The sequence below is a fragment of the Pungitius pungitius genome, chromosome 20, assembly GCF_949316345.1.
Source record: "Pungitius pungitius chromosome 20, fPunPun2.1, whole genome shotgun sequence".
In the NCBI taxonomy this organism is placed as follows: Eukaryota; Metazoa; Chordata; class Actinopteri; order Perciformes; family Gasterosteidae; genus Pungitius; species Pungitius pungitius.
In genome coordinates, this window is record NC_084919.1 from 15,507,690 (window position 1) to 15,532,323 (window position 24,634).

Sequence of the window (24,634 nt, forward strand, 5' to 3'; positions counted from 1 at the left end):
CTGGTCTGCCTGTCCCTCTGAACGGGGTCCCATGTGTCTGCTCACATAGTGGAAATAAAGACACCAGGGCAGTGAGAGTAGACACGCGTGACAGTACTGTTTAAGTAAAGCATGCAAAATCAAAAGCCAAAAAGATCCAATGAAAGCAACTCATGTTGCTAGGTCCTGCTACACTGATACGGAACGATGCCAAAGAGGCATTGAAACCATTCTGTGATGCATTAAGCACTGCCATGACTGCAAACGCACTTTCTCTGTCTATGGTAATAATCCACACTTCATTTTGGGCTTTATTATGCTCTCTGATTGCGTAGCGGCACGCCATGCAGCGTGGTGCAAAAAGCCGTGAGGAAACACAATCACAGAGATGGCTGAGGTTGGGGAAGGGGGGGGGGCGGGGGAAGAGTTCGGCACAGCTGGAGCTGCACGTACACACCAGCTTAATGCTGCGAGTATTTAGGCACCCTTAGAGAGTGTCAACCTCGGAGACAAAACCAAACCTTCGTCGGCCGTTACATATTTTGCAACATTTTTTCCGATTGTCAGAGTTGTGTGGTCGGATATAATGATTAGACACTTGATTCTACTAGTATGATTCATCGGACTAGTGCTATCCATGCAACTATAGAACCTCAAAATGCTTTGAAATGTGCACTGTTTCATTGATAAAATAGAGAAACTTGTTGAGCAGAGGCCTAAACTTTCTAACTTCTATCTGCCACTTTGCCAGTTGGCCATTATTCCATCCCTCTTTTTTATTCATTTTTGCCTCAGAGGGCTTTTCAGTCCAGCCCCCTAAAATATTAAAACAATGGAGAACCTTAAAGAGAAAAGCAGAGGAGAGATCCTTTCCGCGGAATGAAGAATGTAAAAGATGTACAGTACGTTCAATACATACGCATCAGATTTAATCCTCATTCACAGAAACCTGTGGGGAGGGAAAGCACAGGAAAGAAGCAAAGTTAGTAATGTGATTAATAACGATGGCAGCATTAGGTTTCAACAGGGTGGAGGCAGGACCCGGGTACAGATAGCAACAGATCTATAAATACGTGAGGCGAGAAGGCAAAGAAGCTACATTCCTATAGAAGGAGATGCCTGTATGCATACATCTCGCTGACAGAATCTTTTCAAATTTGGGACATAGGTCAGAAAGACTGACAAAACTTGACCATGACTTAAAATAAAGTGCTACCTATGAACATTTCACACAAGTGTTTAATAGATGGAAAAAAATAAGTATACACATTTTAGAAATCCATGGATGTAAATTGCAATTCCACTGGTTGGCAGAGGTGACAACCTGCAAAGCGGAAATTTCAGTATCTCTAATTTCCAGAACTTGGCTCCTGAAGAAATTGCTGCCACATTAGCCACTGCAATGCACTGTTAAAAAGATTAAGTGCGCTAAGCCAAACTACCTGGGGGTAAAAAAATCAAGCGTGAATGAACGTAAACTAATAAGGCCTTCAAAATGGCCTGGCCACAGAGAAAAGACAAGGAGTCATGAACAACCGACTCAAACATATTAATGGACCTGTCAGCAGGTACCACCAGCGCCTCACTCATCCAAGTGACTGCACACAGATGGACTTCTGTCACTAATTGGACATAATCAATCCAACCATACACTGTTAATACCAATACATACAAAGTTAATTTCCTCCTTATCTACTGCTCTACACAGTATTGAGGAGGAAACCAACGCTGTATATTTACATACCAATATATTGGCAACTTTGTTGGTATGTTCTTCAAAGTGACTTTGGATTAGACTGAAAATGTACAGGGCATTCCCAGGTTTAACAAAGGTGTTTCACAAATAATCATACATGCTCCACAACCGTCACACTCCATTGTCTATTGCTGTCCCCATGGGGTTCTTGTGATGAGCATGCATTACTGTGTGCAGGAGGGTGGAAGGAATATATTGTGAAGGATCAAATTTCACTGGTTGATTTGGCTTCCGACACAGATGTGGAAAGATGGAAGAAAGCAGTAGAGGTATTTAGCAGAGCACTCTCTGTGCTACTGGCCTCAGTGTGCCTGGAGGCCTGAGCTTGTTCTCACGATCTGTAACACCTCAGACAGCTACTGTGGAGCTCTGCTGGGGACAGACTGGTCCAGTCAAAGTCACGTCTGCCTCACGTCTGCTGCAGGAGACGTGATGGTATGATGGAGAAGGACCAAAAGGAATATTGCTTTTGCTTATTGGGAGTTCTCTCAGTCTTATTGGACTGCTGGATTGATGACTTAGTAGAATACAAAATGGTGTTCAGACATGTTATAGAAGGAAAAGGCAGATACTGAGCAGCTGTACTGATCAAAGGACGACGGGTATGAAAATCAAAATAAAGTTGTGTGTAGCGTAAGCTTTTCTAGGAATTGAGGTTGACCGCACAAGTTGCAAAAAAAAAAAAAGATCAGAAAGTAAAGTAATTAACTGGAAACAAAAGAAGAGAACTTCAGTCACAGCGCCTAATGCGTTTCATGAAGTTATGACACTCACCTTCATCTGGATAATTCATTAATGAAAGTACGTGTGCTTTCCACTTTTTCTTGTGATTTTTTTTCTGTATCCAAAATAATGACTTTATTAAATAGTTGCTAGCGGTAATTTAATGGAGATGATCACATGGTGTTTTGAACAAAAGAAAATATCTCCGTCAAAAAAAAGCCAACTTGCATCCTCTCAAGTGAGAATCGGGGCGGGGGGCTCTGCTTGCACAGTATAGTCAATAGAAAAATGACTCCTTATCACTTGATTTATTCCCTCAGTAAATATTGTGAACTTGCATCTGTGGTTTCAATCTTTAGTTTTCAAGTCATTAATACATCATGATGTATTGTAAATTGTGCTCTATTTGGAGTAGAATCTACCAAAAAGCAGGGTACGTGCTTTAGGACGAGGCGTGTTTGGATTGTTCCTGCATCTCGTGTGCCGGCGTGTCTTCCCTCCTTTGTGATTTTGTGCCCTGTCCCTAATTGTTCCCGCTGGTGTCCAATGACCTGCATCTGCACAGTGTTGGTGGTATTTTCCCCTGTGACCCTGGAGTAGTGCCCTGTTGTTTCTGAGTTATTAGGTAATTTGTTTGAAACCTGGGTTCTGCAGTTGAATCTGAACTGCGACAAAGGCTGCTGTGATAGACAGATCTTCATGCAGTATTAGTTACTTTGGGTGTTGGTGTATTTTTTACTTTCACTCCAAAACAGATCTACAACTTGTACTCTTCCTTTCCCCATTAAACTCATGCAAATTAACATCTTTGCATAGAGTTCGTGAAGAATTGGGGCAGCTTAAAGTTTTCTTTGCATTCTGATTAAACACAACATTAAGGATTAAGTGTACTTCTTCCATCCCTTTGTGCAAAGAACCTCTTTGGCTTTGAAAATGCCATTTAAATGCTATATTCAAAGGGAGACGGGAATGATGGGAAAGAGGTGTAATGACATTCAATAAAGGCCTAAAAGCTTGATTCCGAGTACCTTAAGGCAAAATGTCACTATAAAGGACAACCGAAGAGAATGTTGAGTGAAAGATATTTGCTTAAAGGAAAAGACATGTCTGGTAATCCAAAGAGGTGAATTCCAGGCCTTTGGGCTCCACCAGGCATTTAACATGTACAGTCACAATCATTTTTCACCCCACTTCCTTAAACCGAACAATGAGGAAGCTGCTTGTGTCAGGTAGCGGGGTGCAGGTTGAAGGCAGGCAGGACTCAAATGCAGGAGTTTCCAGAAGGTGCTCTTTATTCACCACAAAGACAAAAAACGAAAAACGTGCACCAACGACGGGTAGACATTACGCGACAGGCACACAGGGCTTAAATACACTAGGGAGGTGCAGGTGATTGGACACAGGTGGAAACATTCAGGCAATCACAAGACAAGGCAGGAAGTGAAGCTAACACAAGAAACATGAAAACTACAACAAAAGACAGGAAGCAGAACCAAACCGTGACAGAACCCCCCCCTCAAGGACCGAATTCCAGACGGTCCTAAAGGGGAGCAGAACCGGAGAAAATCAGACAAGGGGAGGTAGGGTGGGAACCCGACGATCCTAGGCCGCGCAGGGAACTCCAGGTGAACAGTCCTTTCTGGCACCAGGTAGCATTCAGTGTATAGCAGGGCAAGCTCTATATTGATCCACATGTTCATTAACCTCCGCTGGCTCCTCATCCATCCTTATGACTACACTGTTTTCTATTGTTCCCCAGCGTGCTGCATACACTGAAATTGCATTATAGATTGTCATCAACCCTCTTTTTTCCTTTAGATAAACTGTCACTTCACTGACTCTCAAAATTGCTTGTAACATCAGATAAATCCCATTTCACGCGTTTTCTTTGTCGTAGGTTATTTTTCAATGTTTACAATGTGTATATCTCATTCTACACATAGGTTGGGTTCATACTCTAGTCATGGTACAAAGGTAGGAATGCCATGAATAAGTTGTATTGCATTCACATGAGAACAGTTTCCTCTGAAAGGGAACTTTGTGGGATTGGTGCCTCAGACTATCCATTGCCATGTCTTTCTCCACTAGGTGATTTATACTCTTTAGCGAATATTCATTAGGTAAAAAAATCTCAAATGAAAGAATTGAGAAATTTAGAGGAAGAGAAGATGGAGTCCAAAAAAGCTTTTTTCATCAAACCAGATTATGTTATTAAATCTAAATACATTTGCTTACTAGAAGCTAGACTAATTCAGAAATGAATGAATGCATGAATAAGCTTTGGTACTAAAAGGACAGAAATGTTCTTAAGTTTGGCCAAGTATGATCCACAATCTCAGTGTTGACCTGAAACAAATCAAAACATCAAACAACAAATGTAATTGTCAAACAGTAATCAATGATTTGAGTAACTGATTCATCTTTGTCGGTTCATTGTACTGTTTAATGGTTTAGTGTGAGTTAATATCAGTACCCATTACATTTATATGAAACTTGCAATGACATTATTGGTTACTCTGTAGAATAGGGTCTTTGTTTATACCTTATTTATACCTTCACCCTAACCCAACAAAAACACATTGATTTGTTCATACTGATGTGAATCCTGCAATCGATTTGAGTAACAAAAGCTTATTCTGTCCTGTAATGTCACTGCCGCTTACGTTTTTTTGCATCATCTGTGAAGTGAATGCTCAGCTTATATAATGTCTTAATTATTACTATCACTGTGGCAGTGCATGTATTTATCATTTGGCATTGGGGGCTTGGAATTTTCTGGAAGGAAGAGATTTGATTGCAACACAGTGAAGGAAAGGGTTAACTTCATAAGGGAAAGTGGCCTCTCAAGGTGTTCAGCACAGATACAAGCCAATACCCAGCATATGGACAGTATTTTAATGCTCCTTTATAAAATCTTGTATAAAGGGGGGGGGGAACGGTAAGGTGACCTACAACAGCGCTACTGTAGGAGCCTCTCATCTGTCTGAAGGAGGAAACTGTCACAGCCTGCGTTACTTTGGAATGAAATGTGTCCGTTAGTAAGCAAGGACCGTTAATTAGCATTATCATTAGTTTCGGTCATCTCCCGCGGTAGAACGCGCAGACGTGACATCGACTGGTCGACCGCGGTCATTAGTGTAATTTCTTTATATGCGTCATATTTCTAAAATGGGACCAGATATAAAAAAATATTTGACTAAATAACATAAAACCTATTGAGCCAGAAGAATGTGGCAACATAAGCTTCCTTATACAAGGTGATGGCACAAGGATCTCTTATGCTATTGATTTAAACAAGGAGGCGCTTATATAGATGAAGTCCACACCTTCATCAGGGAGCTGCACCTAGGACTCACAAACATCGAATGCACACAGACACATTCACTGCAGGACACCTAACAAAATCTACATTTACCAAGCAGGAGGTCCAAGAATGGGTTGGTGGCGGTTTTAGGTGAGACACTGTAATTTGTAATTACCTTGATTTAGTTTTTTGTTTTGAACATGGTAAAAAAGTTGTTTTTTCAAGTTTAACTGACTCTTGATTCTCTGGCCAGGATAATGGCGAAACGATACTTTGAGAAAACACAATTAGTTTTCACAATCCTAACGTAAGTGAAGGAACTGAACAATACAGTTACAAACGCAATAGTTCTCAACTCAATGATCCTTTAAGCCTTGACAGGTCTGTAATGCTCTTCTCATGGGGTGTGGGTGCTGCACTTCTATGTGACGTCGTACAATGGGTATGCTAGGGTTTATGCAGCCATGTGCACTGTGTATGTGGTCCCCTGTCCATGATTAGCAGTCTGATGGGGGGGGGGAAGCGTACTGTAACAGAGCGCGGAAATGAGCCAGCATCACCGTTAGGTTCCATTGGGAAATAACATGTAAAGAGCTACATGTCCGTGTGGGGGCGAGCCCAGGGAAATAACCAGGAATTGGTGCAAACCTCTGCCTTTTCTTTTATCTTAATTCCCCATACTGCGGCTAACACACGCATTCCCATGTACTAACGCGTATGTTTCTGCCTCATAGAGGACACAATGCATAGATGACATTTTCGTACTGCGCAAACAATTATCCTTTTTTAGTCTACACGCACACAATGATGTTCTCACATTGTATAATTCCCCCATGGTGCAAACAAACTAGAGACACATGCTGTTGTTCATCTAAGCCTGCACTGACTCCCTCACACACACACACACACACACAGTCGAGCAATGATGGCTGTCTTTGAAGTTCAATTGCCTTCATTGCCACACCAATGGAACTGTTCATCATTACTGCGGCGTTGTCCTCGCTCAGAGCGTCCCACAATGCTGGAGTGTGTGTGGGCGGCAGGATCAAATGGCGGTCAATCCACCTTTTGTGCTGATTTTGTCCAGTATTTGAATTGTAGCAAACCATGTGAATGACAGCACGGGTGAAACGCTGATTCCAAAATGAAGGCTGTGTGCTCAGAGCAACTTGGTGAACGCTGCAGCTTGGTAAGAGCACGTCAGGGACGGTTTTTATCTGACTGTGCAGAAAAGGGCAAGGCTTTACGGCCCTCGCTTACAGAGAATCGCTGACGAACACAGCTAAAAAAAAAATGAATATTTTGTTGGATAAACTCTTATTTTGAGAACTACCTCTTTTCAATTAATATTGGCTTTTGGGCTTAGGTTTTATTGACTTTACAATACAGCAGTCACATTGAGGTATGTGGAACCAGTCACAGGACCAGAATATTACATGAAAGAATACGTTAAATGTAATATGTAATGTAAGTGATATGTTATTTTGTTGGAAAAGGTGTTGTGTAGGCATTACTTGTTACATCAAGCAGCTCACCATATGCACTCTCAATGATGCATTGTCGGTCGTTAAAGATACACAGGAGGCCGCTGATGATAATGTGATTTCAGAGCCATTTGATTCTGTTTTGTGCTTCTAATTTACTGATAAAGTTTTTCCTTCTCTCTCTCTCTGTTGCAGATTACAGCTTTCGATGAGCTCCAGACTGATTTCAAGGTGCCGATCGATCAGGGCAACCCACTACATGCGGTACAACTGCTCTCCCTTTTATAAACGTGTTCTTAGTATTATACTTTATTATCATCAACACCATCCTCTCTGGATCGTCTTCATTCCCTTTACTTTCCTCTCCTCTCTTTCTCCATTAATATTAATCAATGTCTTACAGAACATATTAGTTCTGTAAGACCTCCTCTCACAACGTCCTGGCTCAGAAGCAACTCATCTCCTTCGACTTGTATATATAAGTATAAAATCATGTAAAAATAAAATCTTGAATCCCAATGAAATAAAAGCGAACAAAAAACAACAATACAGAATCTACAAATGATTACCGGTCCCAAACCAGTATTTCGTATCGTTCTCCTGAAACAATACCATTCAACCATCAAAACACGATTTCTAGAAACCAATCGTTGTGTTATGAGGGGACACCTTTTTGAAAGGGTTCCTTCACATGAGAAACGTCATGTTGGTCCGTTGGATTGCAGTGTTGTCATTACGAGACCAGCTTCGCTTCAGTTCAGCCCTATTTAAAGACTTTTTCAGGTTAATGCAGGCTTTCGTTGGTTCGGTGTATCCAGAGTGGTATTTTCAATTCATTTGTATAGCCCAAAATCGCAAATTACAAATTTGCCTCTGAGGGCTTTACAGTCTGTACACATGCAGCATCCTCTGTCCCAAAACCCTCACATCGGCACAGGAAAAACTCCCCAAAATATGAAAAAACCCTTCAATGGGGAAAAATGGGAAGAAACCTTAGGGAGAACGTCAGAGGAGGGATCCCTCTCCCGGGATGGACAGACTGCAATGGATGTCATGTGTACAGAATCAACAATGTAAAAGATGTACAATACATTCAATTTCTCTAACAGAAATGATACAAGTAATTGCAAGTAGCAGAACAAGTGTACGGCAGGACCACTGCAGGGACAACCACCATCAGGTCGAACCACCATCCACAGAGGCTTCTGTGGGGAGGGAGAGCAAAAATAGGAAGAAATAAATTTAAATGGGAATATTTATTTATTTCACTAGCTGAGACCATGCCATCCAGTGAAGGCGTCTAACGTGAGTGACTGTGTCATTGATTGATTTAGTCTGGTCGATCTGGTGGGGGTGTGGGGAGCTACGTCGAAAGATCTGCAAACCCCTTCAGGGCCCTACGAAAAGTCGGAAAAAGGAGGAAAAGAAAAGGGGTTGGAAGGGTGGGGTTTACTTGAGAACAAGAGGAGTGGGTTGAGCTGTATTTATAGAAATACCCGAAGAGGCGTGGTCTTGCTCCCGAAATTATGCCAATTACCTCCACTTCGGCTTATTGAATATTAACAGTAGTTAATTCATACATACAACCTCTTCTTTCTCTAGCTGTCCGGTAGACTAATCAAACGTGCAGTGCATAATAATCTATAAAAAGCAATGCATGCAGGGCATTGAATGGTGTGTGTGTGTGCTAGCTTTTTATTTCTTCCTACTTTATTCACTGAGAACTTTTGAGTAGACAAACACGTTCTGCTTCATCACTCCTTAAAATTGCCACAATAGCAACCAGGAGACGTTGTGGAGGAAAGAAAAGTGTGTTTGCATGGGCCGGCACAGGGAAGACGCCCCCGCTGAAGGTCTTTTAGGTTTTACTCCAGCCTTCCAAATCCCTTCCCTCGAGTCTTTTGGGCTTTTACGAACACTGTTGGGTCTTGATTGTGCATGGCAGCATGCCACAGCACGGGCCTTTGGTTTGGAGGTTACTTTGAATTTGGGGCTCTTGACTGTATGGCTTCTCTACGTGAGTGGAAGTAGGCAGGGGGGTGGAGAAGCAGACCGATGAAACAGCACCTCGTATTTGCATATCATTCTGCAGTGTAGAACTTATCAAAGAATCCAGCAGGAGAATCAATACAAAAGGTTTCATCTTTTCTTCTCTTGACCCCCAGGATTTCCGTGACCCATTTGTTTGCCCTTTGTTTCACATGAAATGCGTCAATACAGCCCATATTTATACAATTTCTCTTTCAAAGACATTAGTTCAATCTCAAAGGTGTCGTTGCCCTTAATCTTAGAGGTAAAGCTTTGTGGATTCCTGAAAATAGTTTGACCGAATTGGAAACTGTAAAGTTATTGAGTAGCATCCACAATTTCACAGTTGAACACTGAGTTTGCTCATTGACATGATAACTATCGATAGTGTCGAACAGTACAGTTAGCCTTGCTTGGCCCCAACACGAGTAGCACTCTCTGAACCCACAATTTCTAGTAGCATGTCTATTGTGGATGAAATAATCGGATATGTCAACAGTTTTATCGGACGATAGGTGTTGCTTTTTTACCTTTTGAATATGAAGCAATGCAGGTTTTGGACTAAACTTTGTTTTATCTCAACTTTATCTTCCAGTTTTCATCTCCTCCCTGTTCTTTTAATTGAGCAAGTCGATGGAGTTGTCCTACAATACAGTAATCGGACAATATTCCCCCCACCCCCGATCCTACACACCCAGAAATGATTCATACGATTCGGCTCTCACTTACTGTCTCCCACCCGGCCTTCCCTCCTTCCTGTTGTTGTCTCTTTCTTGAAACCCCCACAGTCTAATTAGCAGTTTGTGTCAACGTGCTGCCCTTCACACAAACACACACATCTGTGACTTTGTGAGGACGGTCATAGATTGAATTCATTGCCTGGCCAACTACCTACAATATAACTCTAGCCAAAAGAGGTTCTGATCCTCCCTATGCATGAGAACACACACACACACATTCATGTTCCACTCTTTGTCAGTCAGTGTAGAGGAAATATTACACTATGGTGAAGACCGTCACTGGAGAAGAAATGTTTATGCCTTCCAAAAAGGATTCCAAGAGAAGGAGGGCGGCTGTCGCCGGAGGAGCCAAGGATCTGGTTGTTGATGTTTTCAAAACCCCTTTGATAGTTTGTGTGCTTATTGCGTCTTTGCAGTGTACTTCAGGAGTGTAGTTTGCAATTACTACATCCTTCTGTATGATTGCCTGCACCTCCATCTCTACCAGAGTGTCAGGGGATAGTTACAAGCTGAAAAGGTGAGATCGGCCCACATGCTCCAAACAAATAGGGGGCAGCGTTTCCCCTCCACACACTCTAAATTCAGACATTGGTGTCCATAAATTTAAAATTCTAATCTTCGCATTGTAAAAAAAACTTTTTTCAAACAATTCTGGCTAGAACTCAAATGGCACCTTTCACTAAATGATTGTAAACATCCTGGTGAACTCAATTCCACTTAACCTCCCCCCAACTCCCAAAAACACAGGATAGTACGACCCAATACAAAATAGTGTCACTGTAGTAACCAGAAGTAGCAGGACTAACAGGTTAGTCCTGCTAGCAGTCACTGCACGACCAAGCTACACTCGCCACCTGTTACAAGAGGATGAATTAACTTGAGATATATATTTCTGTTCTAATGTCCTCGTATCCCACAGGGGTGGCAGCATCTATTGCCTGAGTGATGGTTGCACACATGCACGCTGCAGGTACACAGTACACATTCACATGCTTGCTTTCATAGTAAAATTGTGCTACATAGTATCTGTAGCTCGTTGGAATGATAATATTATCTCAGTCTGAAATCCGAGTGAGGATGGAGATGAAGGAGAAATCATTGAAAGGTATTTATTTGATGTTCATCTCACCAAGAACACAAGCTACAACAGCTTATGTAGCCCCTTAACACCATTTAAAATGCTCCCCTCCATATCACTCCATCTCCCTCGCCGCTACACGCCTGTCTCCCCCGCTTAAGTTCAAGTCTTACTTGAGTCAAGTAGGGGAAATTCATTTCACAGCATTTGAACACACACTTGAACACACAATTGCCGGCGGGACATTTGTGTCACGAACAAATCTCCGCCACTTGATCGTCAGGGGTTCAATGTCTGACTACACACGTCCCGTGAATGACAATTAGCTCTCAATCACTGTCAGCTTAAATAAATAAAGGTCAATTGAAAGCCTGCCACCCTTCACCTCACCACTTCTAGTTTTCCAACTCTGACTCATGTTTATACTTACGTCCTGCTTATGCTTGTCAAGCAAAGAGTCCTCAGCCTAAACGCTTGCTAATAAGCAGACAGTTGCAGGCATGTGCGTAGACTTACACACACAAACTAGGCTGTTTGAGCGTAATATAGGGGCCTCTTTCAGACTGTGTAGGACGCAGAGGTAGGGAGGAGATGGTGTTGTGCAGCAGCGCCTTTCATAAGGTGTCTCACAAATACAGACCAGCAGTGGAGATAATTGGCTATCAGACTCATCCTGCCATGGAATGTGTATGTGTGTGTGTGCTTAAGCAACAAGGTACGAGATAATGTACTATCATCAATAATGTTACAGTTCAAGGGTGTTGTTAGGCAACCTGTGATACGGTTACCAGCGGCATTATAAATACTAATAGCTGCCTTTCAGCACAAAATAAGTGAAGTTTCCTCTTTAGCAAAACGGTGCCTTGGAGCAGTCCTTTGAGGTCTTTCCGGTCTTAATTCGGCACTTGACGATCTATCGTGATAAAGCAGTCCTCGGACCTGATCTGTGATGCGATCTGTTTGAGTGTGAACATTTTGCAGCTCAACTTCGCGACTTCGAGCTAAAAGCGGAAATGACAACTATTGGTGGCGCAAAAATCAACCTTGTCTTGAGCAGTGATATGGAACGCTCCAGTGTATGTGAACAGGTACTGTACATTACAGCTCAATTCAGTACACTCCGTGACTCACTCTCAACCACTCACAATGCTGGATTTCATCTACCCATATTATTAATGAGTCTACTGTAAAGTGATATCACGGACAGTAGAATGGTTCAAATTCTGCTTTTTAATACTGTGTAAAAGCTGCAGCTGTAACCCACCACTATAATTGCAGATTTTTTCTCTTTCTCTGTTCAGGTCACGGATTCCCTTTTTGAAACGTCTTTTCGATGTACTTTGAAACATTGAAAAGTTAAAAGACAAAGTGCAATATGTTTCCCATGCGTTTATTCTGTAATGAGGCAGATGCCATCAGGCATTTTAGGGTGATGAGTGTGTCTTAATACTGTAGTCTGCAAGTTAACACACACATACCTATATAAGGACTGTTAATGCTACACAGGACTTTAGTGGTTATATTGTATTATCCATCTCTCTCCCATGGTGTTCCCTCAGCCTCTTACCCCAACCCCAACAACCTCTGGTTTCATTATTTAAAGCAATAGATACCTGAATAGAAACCTGTGTCGGAGCCTGCCGTTATTAAAAATAAATTATGCTTGTTTACGTATTTTCGGAAAGCACACAATACATTTGGAACAGGGTGCCAACTAGCCTAGCATACCAATAGTGTTGAATTATTATTACCGGTGTGTGGTAAAAGGCTTCTTCCAGGTCCACTAATCGTTTGAAAAAAATGATGACAGAGCCCACTGTCACACGCTGTAATGCAGTGGTCCCCAAAGCCCGCCCACCTGCTACCGGGCCACAGATTTTTTTTCAGACTCCAGGTCAAATTCAATATATTATATATTATATTATATATATCAATATTTAGTTTTTATGAAAAACTATATCCAAATTCTTTTTAGATTTTTAAACTTCTTTACTGAAATGGAAAGTTAAGTTATATTTGACTTCTCCATTTCTTGTCTCATCCAAAAAATAATCTATGCCGTGAATCCTCATTAGTGGTCCGAATCAAACTGTTATATAATATCGTTATAAGGCTGTCATTGCTACTGCAAATATATTTTAAAAACTAGGTTAACTTGATCAAAGCAATCTAGATTGATGAATAGCACTAGAGTTGGTTCTGGAACCTCCCTGAACGTTTTAGAAGAAACATCCAATATTTCAACAAGCTCGTGAGAAGCAGGAGAACAAGCCAAACTGACCACAAGCACAAAAAGCGTGACATTCAGATCATTATAAGATTCATAAACAGTTTTGCGTCACCAAGTCGGGAATGCTTCTCTATAGGAATTGGTTAATAATTGATGAGTGTTTAAAGCTCTGGCTGTTAGAGTCAGCTCTGTAGCGATTCATGATTTAAGCATTTTACAGTTTATTACACAAGCTGAGAATGCTCAAATATTGAAATATGGTAAATGAATGATAACTACTCCCCAAAGTTCCCTTAATCTATTCAACACTAATTTGGAGTCCATCCAAAGGAATAATGTTTATATATACATCCATGTGTTTGCTGGACCTTTGTATTCAGCCATTTGTATGTACAAGTGTCTGCCAAGCGCTAACCTTGTTGCTCATCTTTGGTTATCCTTGTTGGTGATTTAAACATCCGCCGTGACGACTCCTCAAAGACTTGACATTGAGTTTCCAAACAAAGCTGAACCACTCAGCATTTGTACAGGTGGAATATTTGTTCAATCTGGGCCTTAAAGTCAGCTATCTATATCTGACCACTGTCTTGTTGCAACTACTTAGTTAAAAGAGCAAAGATGAAATGCCTCTCAGAATTAGCACCACCAGCTTCTTCGCAAAACAATTACTGAGCTTTCCACGGTAAGGCCATAAAAAAATCTTTATTGGTCTCAAGTTTGACATGAATTGACTTCATGGTGGCTGAATATTGCTTCTGCAGTTTCTTCTAGACTAAAAAGCTATAAACTCTCCCTTTTCCGTCTGTCTCTTCACAGAGGGAGAGACTGCGGAACATCGAAAGGATCTGCAACCTGCTAAGGAAGGTGAGCAGAGAAAATAATTCCCTCGGAAGAATATGTGCTTCAATAAGAGCCCACATGGAATGAAGTGGAAAACAACCCAATCAATTTGCCGATGACACTGTGCTTTCACCTGATATTTGATATTTCTAAATGCAGCATTTTTTAAATTCCTTATCACGTTCAAGTATTCTGAGCTGCTTATCAGTATTCCACGGGTCTAGATGGTGCTGCTTTAATGCATTTTTGATATGCTTTCTTTGTCGTCTTGCACTGACATCAAAGGGGAAACCGAATGAGAGGTTCTGTGCTCTGCAGAGCCATGCTGTCCGTTGTGTGTGTGTGCAGACAGTTTGCCTCGAGGACCCAGTGTCAGTTTGAGAAGATGGCCTCCTCCCAGCCTCAGTGGGACATCTGTTTCCTCCTCCACCTCTTGGAAAGTGCAAGCGTGTGTTTGAGTGTGTTGCATGCTGGAGGTTTATCGGCTGAACAGCTGATCTTGGTTACCAGTGTTTTGGACCCCTCGGGCCATACACTTAGCCTTGGGGGAGGCCTTGGCCTACTCAGTGCTTGTGCAGAAAACACACACATACAAGCATGACCTCATAAACCCTCGCAAAGCAACATCCAATACATGCAGAACACATCCAGATGTCCTTGCTGTGACCTACATGTGCACTGATTATGGGGGTAGCTGTGGATGTGCAGCCAAGTAGAATACCACCCAATTTATGTTCAGTATATGATATTTCAACAAATAAAAATGAATAATTTCCATTTGTTTGGGCTATTGTTAAAGCTGTCAATCAGAACCCTGCTTTGGACTGAACAACCAAACCGGGACCGCTTGAAAAGATGAGTTCTGTTCCGCTTTAAAGCGTACAAACAAAAAAGGGATTTTACTTTAATTTGATGAGCTAAACTGGTGATCATGAAATCCATAGGGGCTTATTGATCTTCATTTCAGCATAAATTTCCCGAATTGGTTACATCCGATGCACAATCCACGAGTTTGTGATCTGTTTGACTTCAGGATTTCCCTTATTGGATCCTTTTGTAAAGAGTCAGTTCGAACAGAAACAGAATGAAAATGTCTTTTTTTTTAAATATTTTGGTCCGAACGACTACAGCTGGCTATTGTAGTCTTGAGATATATAACAGAATTTCCCTACAGCATTCCTAAGCAAATAAGTTATTCAGCATGTTTTAGATCAGAGGTGCCCACACTTCAACAAACCAAGTCATGGCAATCTAGGGGGGAGTGTAAATAATTGGGTGACCAACCACAGCGCTGCCGTGACACAGAACGAGTCGATATGAAGAAAAAGAAGGAGCCTCTCATCTGTCAGAAGGAGGAAACCGTCACAAGCATCTCGCTCCTTCTTGGTCATGACCTTACTGGAGTCAGCCTGCGTTGCTTTGGAATGAAATTAAATGCGTCCGTGTTACGTTCCCACCTATGGGAACTCGTTTTACAGGTGGGGAACGTAAAAACCTGTGCTGGCGCCCCCTGTATAATGAGCAGTGGACAGTGACGTAGTGTGGGGGGGGGGGGGGGTGCAGCTGAAACAAATGAGGCCTGACACGAAAAATTTGTGTTTGGTCCCCGTGGGACATTTAGTTGGTGACACAAACAAACAACAACAAAAAAAAAAGGTACACACATAACCAAATCAGGGAGGAGAAGGGGATTGTGGGGATTGGGGTCAAAGTAAGGAAATAAACAAAAGGTCCCTTTTGCTCTACACCCCTTTCCCTGCCTAACACAATCTATCCCTAACCAGCTCACCTCTCTATTGCAAAAACTACAGGGGTGACCCCACCCAGCTAACTTAGTGTGTGTAACAAAGGTTTACCTACGTGATGGAAAATGTACACCCATGGGCAGAACTACCTACCCCTTCTCCAGACTGAGGTAGAGTACCATTTGGTCTCACTCGACCAGCTCTCAAACAAAACCAATGTCAGCCAGGCCATACGACAAAACACCGCCTCTCCTTTCTCTTTTTCTCCTTCTGTTCCTCAACGAGGCTGGTTATATGGGCCACCAGCTCGTTAGCTGATTGCTCCCCAGGTTTTATACAGCCACGCCTCCTCGCCAACAGCCAACCAGCACTGCACACCTGTAACCCATGACAAAAAACAAAACACTACCCCCACACAGTTAAAGGCAGAGACACAAAACATGAGGACATGTAACACGCCCCCTCCAAAAAGAGTAAACCCGTGGGATTACGACATGGTCTGTACCTGACTCTACAGTGGTCACAACAAAAGTTCAGGTATCGAACACCAAAAAAACAAATCACAGACCTATTCATTTAAACCCTAGACAGAGCATCAGCAACCACATTTTCGGACCCCTTTATGTGTCGTATCTCTAAATTATAACTTTGTATAACCAACGCCCAACGCATGAGACGCTGGTTGTGGTTGTACATGCGGCCCAAAAAAACTAAAGGATTGTGGTCAGTATATACCACGACAGGCAACACACTGGAGCCAACATAAACTTTGAAAAACTGTAATGCAAACAACAGCGCCAGAGTCTCCTGTTCTATGGTGGAGTAACAGGACTGGCAACTGTTGAATTTTTTAGAGTAGTAACAAACTGGGTGATCTACTCCATCATGTTCCTGCAACAGTACAGCACCCGCACCCACAGAACTGGCATCCACCTCCAACTTAAACGGTTTTTCAAAATCTGGGGCAGACAGAACCGGAGAAGTGCACAATAGGTCTTTCACAGACTCAAAAGCAGACTGACACTCATCAGTCCACTTAAATGACACCGAAGGACTGAGTAATTGGGTCAGTGGGGCTACGACAGGGGAGAAATTCTTGCAAAAGGTTCGGTAATACCCAGTCATGCCCAAGAACCTGCGCAATTCACGCCGAGTAGCAGGAGCAGGAAACCGTGTGATAGCTTCTACCTTGGCAGTTAGGGTGCGAACCTGACCTCTTCCCACCTCCTTACCCAAGTACGTTACGGTTGCTTTTCCAAATTCGCATTTGGCCAAGTTGAGGGTTAACGATGCGCTGGCCAAGCGTGCAAACACAGCCCTCAACGTGTCTATGTGATCAGCCCAGGTAGTGGAATGAATCACTAGGTCATCCAGGTACGCTGTACAATCAGGAATATCAGCCAATACTATATTTACCAACCGTTGAAAGGTGGCCAGGGCGTTCCTCATTCCAAACGCCATCACCGTGTACTGGCAGAAACTGTCCGGAGTTACAAAAGCAGACACCTCAGAAGCATGCGGGGTTAAAGGTACCTGCCAATACCCTTTCAATAAATCAAGTTTGGTGACATGAGCAGCTGAGCCAATGGTGTCAATACAGTCATCCATGCGAGGTAAAGGAAATGAGTCAGGGATCGTAACCTTATTCACTTTCCGGTAGTCCGTGCAAAACCTTTGAGTCCCGTCTGGCTTTGGAATCAACAAGCAGGGAGAACTCCAAGGACTGCTACTGGGGACTGCCATTCCATTTTTTATCAAATAGTTTACCTCGGCTTTCATTACTGATCTCTTACTTAAATTAACACGATATGGATGTTGTTTGATTGGCGCAGCATCGCCTACCTTTATATCGTGTTCCAACACAGTTGTCCGACTCGGGACATCCTTAAAGAGACTCAGAAAATCAGCAATTAGTAACTGTATATCAGCACTCTGCTGATCACTCAAATGCTCCAGATGTGAGGGAAGAGACGCTAACATCTCAGAATTACCCAAATGAGCACACTGCTCTGGAGTATTTCGCATCGCTAAACTGTCCTCATCAGTTACCCAGAGTCCAGGTTGGGTAACGTGCTTAACAGCGGCAACAGCGGCAACCACCGGACTTGTACTGGTACCAGATTTGGAACCATCTCTAACCTGATATGCTTTAATCATGTTAATGTGGCATACTCGGGTTGGTCGTCTCCGGTCTGGGGTCTTGATGACATAATCTGTCTCGCTGAGTTTTTCCTCCACCACATAGGGACCCAAGAACCGGGAAGAAAGGGAAGAACCAGTTTCCGGCAATAAAACCAAGACCTGGTCACCTGGTTGAAAAGAACGAGACACAGCTTTTATATCAAAGTGACGTTTCATTTTCTTCTGAGTTGAAGACAGTTTCTCTCTAGCTGCTGCCCATGCATCATGCAGCCTTTCTCGGACTTGACTTACATAGTCTAGGACGTTAGTAGAAGACTCTGTTGAATCGCTAGCCATAATTTGTTCTTTTAGTATCTTTAGAGGCCCTCTCACCGTGTGACCAAAGACTAGCTCGGCGGGGCTAAACCCAAGAGACTCTTGCACAGTCTCCCGAATCGCAGACAGCACATATGGAATCCCTTCATCCCAATCCTTCTCGGTGTCCTTGCAGTATTTACTTAACATGGCCTTTAGGGTCTGATGCCAACGTTCCAGCGCACCCTGACTCTCCGGGTGGTAAGCGCTAGACAACTTATGGGTCACAGACAAGGTCTTCAACACTCCCTCAAACAGTTTAGATGTAAAATTTGTTCCTTGATCTGTTTGTATGGTTTTTGGGAACCCAAAAGTAGAGAAATACTTAATCAGGGCTTTCACCACTGCCTTACTGGTGACTGTACGCATAGGAATTGCTTCAGGGTACCTAGTAGCCGTGCACATTATGGTGAGCATGAATTGGTTTCCAGACTTAGTCCGTGGTAAGGGACCAACACAATCAATTAACACCTTCTCAAACGGCTCTCCCATGACCGGAATCGGGCATAAAGGAGCCGGGGGAACTACCTGGTTAGGCTTCCCTACCACTTGGCACGTACTACATGTACGGCAGAAACGAGCCACATCCTGTTTCATTCCCGGCCAAAAGAAATGACGGAGGAGGCGATCATACGTTTTAGTCACCCCTAAATGACCAGACCAGGGAATATCATGAGCTAAAGACGTTACATGTGTCCGAAACAAGGCTGGAACTACAATCTGGAAAACCGAACTCCAATCCTTCCCTGGATCCGTACGGGGAGTCCATTTTCTCATTAGCAGACCGTCCTTCAAGTAATATTTCACACCCGTCGTAGTGGTTTCCTCGAACTTCACAACAGAGGCAAAACATTTAGCTAAGCTCAAATCCTCTTTTTGGGAAGCTATTAGCTTTTCCCTAGTCAATGGTACTCTTAAATCGTCACCCGAGGAATCCATTTTCTTTTCTACCTCAAGAGCAACCTTAGCTGAACTACTTGGGATCACAGAAGTAGAACACGGGACTTCTTCTCCAGTCCACATAGGTGCAAGCACAGAGTCAGATAGGTCAAGCATGCTACCCAAGCGACGCGACTGGGCACGCGTAATTACGCATGCAGGGAAGGCCTCAGGAAATGTAGTGGCCAAAACATCTCCACTAGACTGCACATCTGGCTTGTCTATTACCTCCAACACTGGCACAACTTTACCTCCTGCTAGATCATTACCCATGATTAGAGCCACCCCATTTATGGGCAGTTGGGACTGTACACCAACTCTGAAGCATCCACTCACCAAATCTGAAACCAAATGGACAGTGTGTAAGGGAACAGGGACACAACCCATTTCAATCCCCCTCAACAATACACTAGAACCACAGTAAGACTCAGCTGACCAGGGCAGAACACTTGAGAGAATTATAGACTGAGCCGCCCCAGTATCTCTCAATATCAAAATGGGCTCCTGGTCCTTAGAATCACCTGTCAGGGAAACAAAGCCTTTAAATATGAACGGGTCATACGTTGGGTCACAACCACTCGGTCGAACGGCAGAACTCTCTTGTACCGTGCCCTGTGTAGCCATCTTGATTAACCCCACACCTTTGGGGTGTTTAGGGGTTGATGGTGGGGACTTGCGTTTTAAAGTCACACAATCGGCAATGACATGCCCAACCTTATGACAGTAAAAGCATGCACGCTCCTCCTTTTGAGATGGTCGTGCATGTACCGTGTAACGAGGGGAGTTATAGGCAGGTGCAGAAACAACTGGTCTAGTTTCACTACGGTGAGTGGGAAACACAGTTTTATGTGTTAACAAATTCATCGGCCAGCACCGCGGCTTCCGATAACTTATTAACCTTTTGTTCGTTAATGTATACAACCAACCGCTCTGGAAGGCTGTTTTTAAATTCCTCCAACAAAATCAACTCACGAAGACTTTCAAAAGTTTTAACTTTACTTGCCAAACACCATTTGTCCAATAGGGACTCCTTTTCTCTCGCAAATTCGACAAAGGTTTTTATAGTGGATTTGGTGTGCCGTCGAAACTTTTGGCGATAAGCCTCTGGCACCAGCTCATATCCACGTAGCACAGTAGCCTTAACAACGTCATAGTTAAGACTATCAGCAAGGGAGAGGGTACCCAGCACCTCCTGCGCCTTACCAGACAATTTACACTGAAGTAACAGTGGCCACACATCCCTAGGCCAATTTAAGGCCACTGCTATACGTTCAAAAGCACTAAAGTACGAATCCACCTCAGTCTCACAAAATTGAGGAACTAAAGCAATATGCCGGCTGATGTGAAATGTATTTGCAGCGCTCTGAGCGGAAGATCCCCCAGTGGGCATGGCAGAAGCAGCGGCAAGCCTCGCCCTCTCTGCGTCCAATTCCAATTTTCGCAGTTCAAAATCCATCTGCCTTATTCGGATATCCCTCTCAGCTTCCAACTCCAGTTTACGCATCTCCAACTTGTGCTGGAGCTCCTCTTTTCGGATCTGAGCCCTCTCTTCGGCGTCCAGCTGTAGCGGTACAGCAGGAGGCATGGGAGAGAAGGGATCAAACCGAGGCAAGGTGGCCGGGGCCTTATACTCAGCCTCAGGAGGTCTATCCGGGGACCCCGGAGTATCCACCCCTTCCTCAAACACAGGTTGAGACAAAACTAGCACCTGCTGTTCAAGCAGTGCGGCCAACACTAAAGCACGTACCTCCGCCTTAACAAATCCCCTTGGCACAGAGACACCCAAATGGGCTGCCAAGGATTCTAAATCCACTCTTCTACAATTTTCAAAATCCTCCCATGTAGGGTTATCCAGAAAGTCTTTTACATCAAAGGTGGCCATTTTATGAGTCACCCTAAACAAACACCTTAAACCCACTACCACACTTTACACAATCCAAAGCTACAAACACAGAGTGTGTGCACAGGCTGATTCAAAAGATCCCGGACGAGCCCCCATGTTACGTTCCCACCTATGGGAACTCGTTTTACAGGTGGGGAACGTAAAAACCTGTGCTGGCGCCCCCTGTATAATGAGCAGTGGACAGTGACGTAGTGTGGGGGGGGGGGGGGGTGCAGCTGAAACAAATGAGGCCTGACACGAAAAATTTGTGTTTGGTCCCCGTGGGACATTTAGTTGGTGACACAAACAAACAACAACAAAAAAAAAAGGTACACACATAACCAAATCAGGGAGGAGAAGGGGATTGTGGGGATTGGGGTCAAAGTAAGGAAATAAACAAAAGGTCCCTTTTGCTCTACACCCCTTTCCCTGCCTAACACAATCTATCCCTAACCAGCTCACCTCTCTATTGCAAAAACTACAGGGGTGACCCCACCCAGCTAACTTAGTGTGTGTAACAAAGGTTTACCTACGTGATGGAAAATGTACACCCATGGGCAGAACTACCTACCCCTTCTCCAGACTGAGGTAGAGTACCATTTGGTCTCACTCGACCAGCTCTCAAACAAAACCAATGTCAGCCAGGCCATACGACAAAACACCGCCTCTCCTTTCTCTTTTTCTCCTTCTGTTCCTCAACGAGGCTGGTTATATGGGCCACCAGCTCGTTAGCTGATTGCTCCCCAGGTTTTATACAGCCACGCCTCCTCGCCAACAGCCAACCAGCACTGCACACCTGTAACCCATGACAAAAAACAAAACACTACCCCCACACAGTTAAAGGCAGAGACACAAAACATGAGGACATGTAACAGTCCGTTAGTAAGCAAGGATCGCTAATTAGCCTTAGATTCGGTCTTCTCCCGCGGTAGAACACGCATTCGTGACGTCATTTTTTATTTTCTATAGATGCCTTCGAGATGAACAGCCCGATCGCGATCAACTTATTGGGTGCCTCTGTTTTAGAGGCAGGAATTGTGAGCTGAGAATAAATAACCAGACTTAATTGTACATTAAATAAATGAAAAAGCAAGGTTCTATAGCAATGCGGGGGACATGGAGGATTTCAGAATTAAATCCGACACACAGAAACATTAATCAATTAACGAAAAGGATCTTTTAATAATTCAATATTTGGAAAAAGGGGTGGGGTCGAAATACATCAAAAGGTTGCCTCTAGTGTCATTTTGGCTTTTCCATAGATCAGGTCGTAAATCATACATGAACTGTGCGAGTCAACTCATGAGCTATATTTTGATTCTGTGGCACACTGCATGTGTGAACGCCTGAGGTCCTGAAGCAGGACTATGTGCTGAATTGTAAAGGTTTTTTTCCACAACGCATCTTCCCCTGCTAGAACTATTCAGAGCAATCCAACTGGCACAGTAAGTGCACGGTGGTTCTGATTGATTTGGTTAAAAGCTTTGGCTGCGTTTTCTTTATGTTGGCACAGCTTCTTCCCATTTTTCACCGCAGAGACACAAGCAGGCGTATGGACATGTTATCAGTAGAATGAGTTGTGTTCCAATGGGTTTTCGATGCCTAAAAAGGAATAGATTGTGTTCGTTATTCTCAACTCTGTGTGTGTGTGTGTGTGTGTGTGTGTAGATGTGTTATTCATTAGATGTGTAGTCGGCTTGAAGCAATGAGGCAGCACGTTGTCACAGCAACTAAGCAAGCCTGAGTACTCATTAACGCTCTTCCTGTTTTTATTTTTGGACCTGCCTTGCCCCTCTCCTGCTTGATTTCAGCTTCCCTCTCCCTGAATTCCTCTTTGTATCCATCTAAAGCTTTCTGCACACCTTCCTGAGTTTAGTTCAATTCATGTGGCGCCAAGTGTGCTTTTAAGCCTTGGCGCTGGCAGTTTTTTGGTGTTCTCCAATGGCGGCTGGTTCATAGAGGGCAATGGGGCACCCCATTATGAGCAAGGAAAGAAAAAAAAAGATTCAGAAAAATTCATTTCGTTTTTTATTATATTAAAAATAATTTTTATACATAGTCAATATTTGTAAATTAAAATATATGCTTGATTTGCTATTAATTGTGTGACGTTTTGTGGGGCTTTTGAGTTGGTCTCTCCTCAACATAGTGATCAGGTGTTTCTCCAACAAAGTTCATAGGTGCATCTCAATATATACATATATATACAGGACTCTAGGAGGACCTAATTAAATAGAGTATTGGCCCTCCAATTTCACTTTTACCACACAAAGAATGAATATGCCTATAATAAAATGTCTTTGCATCTTGCTTGGTTACTTCAATATCTTGGAATTCCAAGTCTTGGTCAGTGGACTAGCACTTCTGCCGGTGATTTTAGCATTTGTTTTGGACCTGTAGGCAACACTGAGTACTTTTTTTGCTCGTTGCACACATAATGTCATTTTGAAATAAACTTATGTACCCAGGAAATGGTTTCTCTTCAAAGTAAAAGTGCTTGTTTCAGTTATGGAAACAACTTGGATTACAATATATATATCTTTTGTCATGTTAGTGTAGTGTATAATTGACTTAACATCAGTAAGTAAAATAAGATGACGCTGACTTTCTAAATTCAAATTTAACAGTGCAAATGAAATTAGTGTATATACTAAGGTGGAATTCATCATAGACAAAAAAGAATGTTCATATTATGACAAACATCCGAGATGCGACATGATGGCCCATTTACTTGAAAATTTGTATCACTATCTGATGTACCCAATGGTATTGGATTTCATCATATGCTTGTTGTGTTAAAATCTCTCCACTTGAAAATTATGACACCAAGTGCATCATGAAGGAAACGAGATAGAATCTCTTTGGATTAAGACCTCCTGTCAAATTGGTCTCCCTCGCACTTCCACTCTTTTTACGCTTCTGAGACTCTTCTGACTGTCCACCCCGCTTACACCCTCATTACTCTCACTGGGCTTTGTATTTTTCCTGCTTGTGTTCTCTCTGCACCACCCAGCTTTGTATGTGTCCCTCCTCACATTGGAAAGAGATGAGAGCACTGTCAGAAATGAGGTGGTGCTAAGCTGTGAACCCTACTTCTGTTGGCCCCAGTGTGTTGGTGGAAGCGAACGTGTTTGGGCCTATTGTTGCGGTCCAATTGTCTCTGTGTGTGCTTTGAATACACACGGGTGAGGGTGCAGATCCAATTGTGTCGACAACCAACAGGACTTTCATAGTTTCGGAAGGGTTATTTGGGCTTGACCAATGGGGTTTCCCATGGTAACTCTTGACTATTGACTGCAGTAGAATGATGCTCTTGATGTATGAACGTTAGAATCGCTACCAAAGTCCTTTAAATCAGTGTTTCTCAACTGGTGGTCGCGGGCCTTTGCATGGGAAAATAAAAATTTCTT

The 24,634-nt window shown here is 43.0% G+C and overlaps 1 protein-coding gene across 4 annotated transcripts in view; it reads left to right on the forward strand.

Annotated features, from left to right (window-relative positions):
* The window catches only part of cnih3 (cornichon family AMPA receptor auxiliary protein 3), a 68,166-nt gene that overhangs the window by 1,115 nt on the left and 42,417 nt on the right, over positions 1-24,634 (forward strand). For 2 of the 4 annotated variants that reach the window (XM_037449359.2, XM_062559644.1), the window contains exons 2-3: positions 7,442-7,510; positions 14,139-14,186. In XM_037449359.2, coding sequence (XP_037305256.1) covers positions 7,442-7,510; positions 14,139-14,186 — 117 coding nt within the window. The remainder of the gene's footprint in view (positions 1-7,441; positions 7,511-14,138; positions 14,187-24,634) is intronic. The other 2 variants (XM_037449362.2, XM_062559645.1) reach the window with 1 other exon arrangement.